The sequence below is a fragment of the Podarcis melisellensis genome, assembly GCF_964234715.1.
Source record: "Podarcis melisellensis genome assembly, chromosome: 1".
NCBI lineage: Eukaryota > Metazoa > Chordata > Lepidosauria > Squamata > Lacertidae > Podarcis > Podarcis melisellensis.
Window position 1 is genome coordinate 79,819,699 of NC_138528.1, and position 10,790 is coordinate 79,830,488.

The window sequence follows — 10,790 nt, forward strand, 5'->3', positions numbered from 1 at the left end:
AGAGTTTCACATTAAGAATTTCTGCAACATGTAACCTGCTGTGTCTGGTTGGCCTGAATGTGTTCTGGGAATTCCAAACTAGGGCTTTGTCATGGCTGTGGAATGATGGAGGAGGTGGATCCAGTCTCTGGTCTGCCCCATGTGGATCTCAGCTGTTAGCACTGGAGCCCATCTCTCCTCCCTTGAATCCCAAGGAGACACTTTTTGCCACCAGATTATGATCATTGGACCACAGACTCCTCAGAGGATCAGGAGAGGAGATATCCCTACAGCTTGAAAACACAGGCCAGAAGAAGTCAATGGCCAGATGCAGCATACAGCTGGTGAGGCCTCTAGTCAAGGAATACCTAGCCAGGCTATGACACTGTATGCTGTGCTCAGCTGCAGGATTATTAGCACATCTAGGTCTCTCTCCAAGGTGCTGATCATGCCTTGCCTGCCTATCTGCCTGGAACATTGGGGTCACTGATTTCCCCCTTTCTTGGGCCATCATGTATCTTTGGTGTCCCCAAGGACTAAGTCTATGTTTCATGTTCTGTTAACCTATTTCAAGCGAGGGGGGAGCATTCCCTCTGTGCAACAGAACATATCAGAAGTTCAGTGGAACGAAGTTTATCAGAAATGGACAGAGCAAGTTGCTCTGACGCGTAAAAAATAGCTGAAGCTCTCACATGGAACTGGTGAACAGAAATTCAGGATAGAGTGATGTTGTGTGTTGTGTTTTAAGTTGCTCAACAGATCTAGCCAGAAGAAGAGTAGAGTAGAGACCCATGGAAACTAGAAAAGATGAACACGAAAAAGGAAAACCAGCTCCACTTTCTCACTGGTAATACTTAGTTAGATAGGTATGCATTAAGTCTGTGAGGAATGCAAACCAAAATTCATTTGCTTTATATTCTTTTATTCTACTGTTATTAATGTTTCAGCTTATGGGGAGGGAGCATAGTGACTAAATTTAGTCCCAGCAAGTAAAAACAACCTTGAGGGAATCATTTTGCCAATAGATGTTGTCACGTTCATGCCACAGGGGCCAAGCCGACCTGGTTGTTTGCTCTGTCAAAGACGCAGTAGTACTCGCGGATGAAGACATCCCCAAGGATCCACAGCTCACCAGACTGAGTAGGAATGCTGATGGACTCAAAGCCACTTGTGCAATAGCCATTTTGGCCCTGAAACAAAGGGAAACAAGATACAGTTAGTGTTGGCTTTTGTGTCACACCACTTGAGTAGCTTCACTGGCATGGGAGACCCTTCACAGAGCATCTATGTTGAAGTGAGGTTGGGGGCTGTGTGGGGACTGTCCTGTGATTGATATAAGGAGGGCTTTATGGTTTGTGTCACTCACTGGACACCAGCTGTCTCCCTAGCACACCTTCCTTTCATTCAGCCATGTGTTGCTTGAATGCTTGTGCATTTTATGGAATATGGCATTAGGAGATTCTCTCCCCCCTCCCCACACACTGCAGGTTCACACTATACATTTAAAGCATATCCAAGGCACATGGCTTCTCTCAGAGAATCCTGAGGACTGTAATTTCCCTCTAACAGAGCTACAATTCCCAGTACCCTTAACAAACAACAGTTCCCAGGATTCTTGGGAAGGAAGTCATGTGCATTGGATGTACTTCAAATGTATGGTGTGGATCTTTCCTAGGTTTGAATTATTGAATTTATATGATATTATTACCCCTTCGTGGATCTGATTCCTATCAACTTTTCATAGAATCATAGAACTGTAGAGTTGGAAGGGACATTGAGGGTCATCTAGTCCAACTCCTTATAATGCAGGAATCTCAAGTACATCATCCATGACAGCTGGCCATCCAGCCTCTGCTTAGAAACCTCCAAGGAAGGGGAGACTCCACAACCTTCCAAGGAAGTCTGTTCCACTGTCAAACAGCTCTTCCTATCAGAAAGTTCTTCCTGATGTTTAGTCAGAATCTCCTTTCTTGTAACCTGAATTCATTGGTTCGGGTCCTAGCCAGCAGGACTGATTTAATCAGCAGGCTGATCCCTTCACAGAAACGATTCGAGAAAATTCCAGGTTAGATGAACCATGACCCTTACCTGGCGAATGTAGGCACTGGCAGGCACAGGGAACTCATAGCCATTGATGGTAAAAACAATGTCAGGTAGGCTGTTCATGGCACTGCAGCTGACCTGATGTGGAGTAGAACAAATAAAAAGTAACAAGATTAGCCATGTGGCACTGTGCCTTCAAATGTTGAGAACAAAAGGAAAAGCCAACAATTAGTCTAAGTGGAAGGGCCCTGGGAAGGACATTAGTTAATACAAATGGGACCTTCAACATAATGTTGCAGTGTGGAGTTCCTACTGTTCAGGATTCCAGCCACTCTACTTCATTCCACTCCACTCCATCCCTGATTTTCTGCTCCCACCTCAACAATTCAGTGTTCCATGGCCTTCATTGGACTGTATCTGGAGTCCCACCACCCTCCAGGTTTCCTAAAGATTGTTCTACTTCTGCAAATCTTGGAGGCACCTCAAGCCTTTCTCTGTTTCATGGGTGGTGCTGTTCTGGCTGCAAAAGCAGCAGCACGCACACCCTGAACATTGCAAACAGAGGAAATGGGGTGGGGGTGGGGATGCAGTATAGAAAACAAATGGGGTCTGGGGTGGGGGTGGGGATGCAGTATAGAAAACAAATAGCACCAATCAAATCATGAGGGCAGGGTTGGAACTGGGCCGCTTGCCACCACAGGCAACATTTGTGCAACCACCTTCTTGCACAACCATCCCATGATAGTGCTAGCCGGCTGGTGTTTGGATGGAAATGACCTTTTCTTGGCAACAGTCTAGTTCGGATTGAAAAGGGAATGCTCCTGCAGCAGAAGATCTTTCTTAGGGAAGCTGTTTGCATCCACCGTAACAATAGCACCAAAGTAACTTTTTTTCTAAAACTCCAAGCATCTATTATTTTTTTTAAAAATCTCAGACTCACATATATCCATAGTTACCCTGCCTTCCAGCCACGAGCAGAAGGTTCTTTGTACAATGGAGAAAGGTCACAGGAAGGCTGAGGAATAACCAACTTGCCATTCCCCTTTTCTTTCTTCATAATCTGATTTTGGCCTACCTCACAGGTGAGGAACTTGTGGCCCTCTTAATGTTGCTGGTCTACAGCTCCCATCATCCCTGGCCATTAGCCATGCTGGCGGGGGCTGATAGGAGTATGGAGAGCCACATGTTTCCCACTGCCAGCCCACATCAGTGCTTTTTTAAAAACAACCACCACCACCACCCAGGAGTCAGAATTGGCATTGAACTCATCTCTCTCTCCCCGCCTCTCTCTCACACATGCATACTCTCCATCATATCAGTCTCTTTGGTACCTTTGGAAGCCTCCCTTCTTTCCTTACCTCACCGTTGCTTGCGCCAATGTAGTACTGAATGTTAGAAATGCCTTGAGGGGGACCAGCCAAGAGGGAGGTACCAGTGTCAACAATAGCTTGGCAGCCGCCGGAACATGCAATAGCCTGGCCATTCATGGTGATGCTGAAGAGAACACAGGTAGGTCAAATGTGACAAAGAGAAAGCAACCTTCATCTTTTTGCCCACAAGGTACCCATGAGGAAATGTGGGAGAAATGCTCTCGTGAGATCCACCCATTGCGTGTAAGGTACAACTTTCCATGGCTGCTCTCCCTGCCTCTGCCTCTTTCCTGCTTGCTCTCTGTCCCTCAGCTATTCTCTGAATCTCATGTGTCTCAGCTGATCACATCATATTTTGCACCTTCTTCTTGGTGGCCTCTGACTGAAGTGATGACTGAAGTTGTCGTTACCTGTCCAGAGTGATCTGCCAGTAAGACTCAGAAGAGAGAGGCACCCAGTAGAGGTTCCCGGAATAGTAGGATGAGTCGACACCACCGAACATCACAAAGCTTCCACTCTGGTCATTGCTGAGAAGAAAATGACAACAAAGGACTCTAAGAACCTGCCCGATATAAGGTGGGACTGTTTGTCCACCTAGGCCATTACTGTCTTCACTGACTGGTTGCAACTGTCCAGAATCTCAGGCAGAGAGTCTTTCACATAGCATAGGGTGCTTTCAGATGATCTGCTTATTGAGCATTCATCCTCATTTGCTTGCAGGGAGATTTGATGATGTTGGATATTTAATAAGCATTCATTCCTATTTGTTTGTGGGGAGGATAGATGGCGCTGCATCAAAGCAAGTGTTATCCACACTTTCTACTGCATTTCCCCATCAATTTCCTTACTGCAAATAAGGAAATTACTGGTATTCTCCTTATTGATCTTTTGGAGGAAATGGGCTTGTTGCACAAGAGCTCCAAATAAGCTTTCAGTATGTGACTGAATCCACCCCAAAATGCTGGCTGAGACTGATGGGAGTCAGAGCCCAACAACATCAGAAGGGACACAAGTTTGCCATCCATGCTGTTGTAAAGACTATGGTGTCAGAGTAAGTAAAGGGCAACAAGCACTTATAAAAAGTGTTACATCACCACCATCATCTATAAGTTGTAATATATTTAGTAGTTGTCCAGCTGAGCCCTAAGTGATGCTTGATATGGTGATGGCTAGTGAGGAATAAAGTCAGAATCCCCAATATTTTAAAAAGACTTGCATGCAGTTTTGTGCTTAGACATGAAGCTAAATTTGGTATTTGGGTCAAATTTTGGACTTGCTATCCAGCACAAGTTTCCCTGCTGCTGAGTTTCTAGAAACAACCTACTGTACTTAGTTCTTCTGTCCTCTGTCCATTAGCAAGGGGCCCCTGCTGCATCCCTTTGTGGGGAAATGCTCTCAGATAGCTCATACAGTACTTACGAACTCAGGTAGACGGAAAAGAGATCCTGAGACACCAGACCCTCGCTCATCATGTTGTCAAAGACAGGAGTTGCACCAGAGGAGGCAATGCTGGGGTAAGCCAGACCCAAGATGCCATCAAAGGGGGAATAATAAAGGAAAGTGCCAGGCTCGGTCTCACTCAGGCCAAAGATCTGGTTGGTGACCTCAATACTTCCCACCTATGTGCGAGAGAAGCTACAGTCAGAAACATTATGAAATTAAATGAAAATATTCCACTTCCTAGCTGATGTATGTGGTGGTGGTGGTGGTAGCAGCAGTGATAGGCAGTACTTTTTGTTAACCAGGCAACATAATGAAGGCTAGGGCTGCCGTACATCTAGAATTTCCCAGACATTTGGAATTCATCCGTCAAAAATGGCGTCTGGGTGGAATTTTCAGAAATCGGTTGAAATGTCTGGGAAAACCCAGGCATATGGCAGCCCATATTGGAAGTGTTGATCTTTGGCGAATTTCCAAAGGGGGGGGGGAGCTTTAAAATTTCTCTCTCTCTCTGAGATTTTGAAATAAAAGCTCAACAACTTTTGTGTCCAGATTTTTACTTTTTGAAATATAGCAACCCCTAATAAAGGCTCTTTTTTTGCTTTTCAGCTGGTGTAATCTTGAGTGTGAGCTGGAACTCCCCTTCTTCAAAGCTCAGCTCATCCACAAATTGGAAAAGTAGCCTTAGGTAAGCCACTCTCAGCCTCCTTGCCCTTAACATGGGAATCATAATAGTGGTCTGTTGCAAGGACTGCTATGATATTGGCCTGGCTTGGACCTAATGCTAAACCATAGTTTTAGTACTACATGAGCAATCCTCCTCAGCCATGGAACAAAAGAATAACTCGTTTTCTTTTTTTTTTAATTAATCATTTTGTCATTATTTTCAGACCTGGAACTGCTGATAGCTTAAACTATGGTTTATTGAAGAAGGCCAGGATCAGAAACCATAGTTTAATCTTGGATTATTTAAATAAGCCATCATTTAAATTAACCACATTTTGACACAACAAGTCTGAACCAGGCTCATTTGTGTAGCACTAAACTGATTCTGAGTTCTATTCAAATGGGACCAATGTTTGTGGAGTCCTTTGAAAACCTAGGAAAAGCACTGTGGGTGGAATTCATCATTGTGCTATGGTGAAGGTTTTGCAGTTTGCCAGATAGAACGATCTCCCCTCCATCTGTTTTGGGTGTTCTCCCGACCCCTCTCCCCAGGAAAAAATGGGGGGGGGTGCACTGCTGGGCAAGTTGGGGAGGAGGGGGGAGCCCCATTGCAGAAACCCTCAGGCATATATTGCACTGCCAGGACTCATTAGGTAAATCCTATTCTATACAAACATCCTTTTTCAAAGAGCCTTTTACTAATTGTGCAGGGAATCTAAATAACAGGGGATCTAGCATAGCTAAGTGCAAGTTGTAAAGTATAGAATATGACTTGTAATGCAGATTCTCAAAGGTGTTCTGGCTGAGGCTGATGAGGAGCATAGCCCAAAATATCTGAAGCTCACCAAGTTAGCAAAGAGTGATGTATTTTAGTTCTATGGTTCTCAGCAGTGCTTTGCTTCTAGAAAAAGAGGTGCCTGTACTGCATACCCTTGAGTACCCCCAGAAAAAAGCACTGGTTCTCAGTCAGTACTGTTCCTCTTTATCCACCTATGCCCAGTGTTTAGCTTCCAAACTGGCTGCACATCATTCTTTGTCCCCCAGCAGTTTACCTGGACGGTGTCATAGGCTAGGAATCCAGTCATGCTCCCGGTGCCATATGTGACGGAGACGCTCTGGCTGGTGGCCTGGTAGGTGGAGGACTGTTGGGGGTTGAAGCGGTTGTGGTTTGCTGAAAACACAAAGGAGTTAATCCGTGATGTTGTGGCGTTCAGGTTTAACATGTATACAGACGTGAGCTGCCTCAGTACTACAATGTGAAAGCTCTTTCCTCTAACCTCAGCTGAATGGGAGCTGGCTGTGGTTGTGAGGGGAAAACGCCTGGCCAGTGCTAGGGGGAATGCTCCTCTCTAGCCGGTTGAGTAGATGCAGAGAGAAATATCCCCTCATGTCACTTCCCCAAATATTAGGGGTGGGGAACCTCCAGGCCCAGGGGCCAAATGCAACTCTCTAGGCCTCTCTGCCTGCCCCGAGGACTCCTCCTTCCCCATCCCAGGTCATTCCTTCCCCATCCCACACTCCCCAAGGGATTTTGTCTGGCTCGAATGTGTCCTTGAAATTTGTTAATGCCTCTTGCTCTGTTGGGTGGCGATTGGAGTGTGTGGTATGTGTGTGAATAGAAACCTCCAACTTTGTATGACTGGAATGACTGTTCACCAGTCATGACATGGACAGCTTTTGCGACCCGGAGTGGGCTTCCCTGACCCACGGGGTCATGCCTGCCAGCTGCTCCAACCCCTGGGCCGTCCAGGTCATCCAGGTGATGTGCACCAACAGCCAATCGGTTGCGGCCCCAGGGTGGAGCTGGGAACCAGAAAAGGAAGTTGCCGGCGATGCTGGTCAGCCATTCTGGTCAGAATATCTGGAAGAGTGGTTTGCGGGTTGTTGCTAAACTTTTGCAAGTGGTAGGCCTTTTCAGCTGTGGGGAATCTTGGCGGCGAGGCTGCGATTTTAGGCCTTGGGCGGAATCCTTTAGTCCATCAATGTGACCAAGGGGTAATGCAGTAGCGCATCTCTCACACGGCGGCATTAGCAGGGCCCAGTTAGAGGGGTTTTATGCTGGGTACCACTGACCATGAGTGCTCGGTGCATGGTCAGAACCCCCATACGGGAGGAGTTGGGGGGCCCAGCTGCATAAACTTATGTTCTGTGGTGTCCCCCTGAACTCCTACCAACCCCTGCTCTTCCTTAGTTCCCAGCCGGGGTCAGAGAGGGATACACACCCAATACCTAAGCCAAGGTTCTCCTACATCTGAATTTTAATAAAGTTGTGGCCTAATTTAATCCCATAACATGCTGTGTATGTATCTTCTTATTTGCGGGGCCTGATTTCTGGGGAGGGGGACTGCGACTGGGCTTGCAATGTAGTCTCCTTTAGCAGTTGTCTATCCCCTTTTACCTCTGGCCCCACACACTGCTGACATGAGGCCCCTGAAAAGTTGCCCATGAGAGATTGTGGCCCTCGGGCTGAGAACGGTTCCTTACCCCTGCCATATGTGAAGATAGACCTTGTGTTGTTGTTCCACCTTGATTCCCTTTATTGCCATCTGCCATGGGCTAGCCTAGGCAACTGTCCACTTAAGCCTAATATTAGGGCTGCATTTTGCATGACCACTATGAATATACATTGAGGAAGTGATTGCTAGGCATGGGCTGAAAGGATTACCCAGTCCATTCCCAATTCTACAGGCTACTTACAGCAGGCTGAGCTGGAGCAGTACACAGAAGGGACCCACAAGTTGGAGGAGCCGGTGTCAAAGAGGACTGTGAACTGCTGTGGTGGAGTACCGATGTAGATGGTGCCAATGTACTCAATCTGTGGGGGGAAGAAAACGGGGTGTTATCATTACTATTGCACCACAGAAGATTCACCTGGAGACAGAAGTTCTTCCTGGTGACCCGTTTATTGAGCATCCATTCTGATTGGTTCATTGGAAGCTCATATGACAAGGGTGAAGAACAACTGGCCTGTGGGCCAATCCTGGTCCACCAGGAGTCCAAGCTGGCCCTCAAGACCACTTTCTCCAAACCACAGCCACCTGCCCATCAGCTGACATCACTTGTGACATCATCTGATAGGCATGAGGGCAGGGTTAAATTCCATGTTGGCTGTGCATACATGTTCCCTGTTGGGAACAGGGTGTGTGCAGTTAAATCCTGCTCAGTTTGGCATTCAGGAAGGGGTTTGCATGGAAACCTTTGCTAAAATGATGCCTGTTCTAAATACATTATACCTCAGATCTAAGGGTGCTTTAGGTCTGCAAAATTGAAGTGGATTAAAGTGCTCCATTGACCTAGAGCAACAAATCTGCTTTTTAAAAAACCTGACTTTTGGCCATTAGAAAAATGATGGGGAAAGTATGGGATGAACAAATTATTAACAGAAAGACATGTAAACACCTTGCAAGCAGATCAGGATGAATGTTCATTGTGGTATAATTGCCCCATAAATAAACAGAGCAAATGCTCAATAAAGTCCAGGCATAGTCTAACTACCACATAAGCTTTGTAGACGCAAATCAATATGAATGCTAATAAAAAGGTCATCTGGAGAAGTCCTAAGGGTAGTCTCTGGCAGTGGAACACTAAGTGCCAGCATAAGAGTGCCTCAGTGAAGGATAGAAGTGGCTGAAGTACAAACCAGGGATGCTTAGCAATGGAGAATTGGTGTGGGAATTTTTGGAAGGGATAGATTGGGTTGACTGGTTACCAAGATGTAGGTCCCACTCCTGATCTTCTCCTTTTCAGATTTTAATTTTATACTGAGTGAACCAATTTTGCAAGCACATAATAACCCTGGTCAGTTCCTTCTCTTTACCAAAATTCAGTAATGTATTGTTTCAGTTATAACGTATGAATAAAGAATACTTACATCCATGTAATTCTCCAAGGGCTCAGCGGCATTTGCGTTGCCTTGGCTGGGGAAATACTTTGAGCCCAAGTTGTGAGGATGTTTCTCCAGGTATTTTTCCAGCAGCCCATGTTCTTTAAGGTTTTGCCTCAGGGATTTCCCTTTCCTCAGAGGGACCCTAAACAGCAAAGAGTGAGAAGGGGAAAAAGAAAGAAAGATGGCAAGGTGATAGGAGAAAATATATATTCTAGTTCTTGAAGCTTGCAAAGCAAAGTTTGTTTTAGGACTTTCAGTATTTGCAATGTAGTAGGCCTTGGAGATCCTAGTCAAGAATGGCTTCACCAAGTTTTCTATAGAAAGATGGCACCTAGGAATGTACAGGGTTTTTGTAGATGGCTAGCTGGTTGAATAGATAATTTTTTTAATGCTTTCTTTAGTTTTTGGGGGTAGAACTGGGACACAGCAAAGGGTTTATGGCTTGCTTGGTATCAGAGACAGAGAGTTTGCTGAAAGAGCTTGCTGAACCAAGTTTAGAGCCTGGTTAGGATATGTGGCCCTCCAGATGTTGTTGGATTCCAGCACCCATCAGTCCCAGTTAGCTTGGCCAATAGTGAAGACTGATGAGAGTTGTATCTAATAAAATCTGGAGGGCTATAGCTTCACCATCCCTGGTTTAAACATAAGGCTGGATGTTTCTGAATCAGAGTGTACCTCCTTTCCTTCAAGAAAGCTGAAACCCCAGTACTTACTTGGTCACCAAGCACTGGGAGAGTGCCACCAAGCCCAGAAGCAAAAGCAACTTCATGATGTCTCCTTTATCCCCAAGCCGCTGATGAAAATGAAATGTGGGTCCCAACTGTAGAGCAACACAGCAGGGTGCTGCTTCTTATATACATGAAGCTCCAAGTCTTTCATATCGTATTTGCAACTCCGATAAGAAATGCAAACCTTCCTGATAAGATTTTTTTTTATGTCCTTAAATAAAAGGCTTAGAGAACGTTCCAAGTTCATTCATTTCCATTTGCATTAGGATCTTGACCTAAAAGGGTGCTGAAACTCATGTGACATTAAAACCCATCAGAACACAATGGCAGGTGTCAAGGGCACTTACATAATGCATTGTATTCAACCAAGTCCTACTTAGAGTAGACCGATTGATATACATGGGCCTAAGTTCACAGTGTCTATCAATTCCAATGGGCCTACTCTGTGTAGGACTTAGTTTACTAAAAAGAAAATATTTTCTTCTTATAGTTCTCAGGACAATAAGCACAAATATGTTTTCTTTAAAAAAACAGAAAATGTAAGGAACTGTATTTTAAATATGCTGTTTAATATTATTTTATATTGTAGCACAGCAGCATAGCTAAAGATCACCTGAAAGGTTGAACTCCTAGAAACTGTGGTAAATCCAGTCACTCACCCTTGTTATTCTGGGTGTG

At 45.3% G+C, this 10,790-nt stretch overlaps 1 protein-coding gene across 1 annotated transcript; it reads right to left on the reverse strand.

The window, feature by feature from the left end:
- Positions 1–884: 884 nt before the first annotated feature.
- Positions 885–10,248, reverse strand: LOC309373613 (pepsin A-like). Its single transcript, XM_081917959.1, has 9 exons — positions 10,098–10,248; positions 9,370–9,526; positions 8,196–8,313; positions 6,551–6,669; positions 4,812–5,011; positions 3,803–3,919; positions 3,381–3,516; positions 2,068–2,160; positions 885–1,169 (listed from the first exon to the last, which is right to left on the reverse strand). Exons 1-9 carry the CDS (start codon positions 10,151–10,153, stop codon positions 1,017–1,019), a joined length of 1,149 nt encoding a protein of 382 aa, XP_081774085.1. The 5' UTR covers positions 10,154–10,248; the 3' UTR covers positions 885–1,016.
- Positions 10,249–10,790: the final 542 nt, after the last annotated feature.

Bases quoted from the DNA above. Each gene is read 5' to 3' on its own strand.
- LOC309373613 (XM_081917959.1), bottom strand. From the start codon at position 10,153: ATGAAGTTGCTTTTGCTTCTGGGCTTGGTGGCACTCTCCCAGTGCTTG. The intron at 8,314-9,369 runs GTAAGTATTCTT...TTCCCCCCACAG, and splicing joins CCTTGGAGAATTACATGGAT to ATTGAGTACATTGGCACCAT. The intron at 1,170-2,067 runs GTAAGGGTCATG...CCTTTGTTTCAG, and splicing joins CCAGTGCCTACATTCGCCAG to GGCCAAAATGGCTATTGCAC.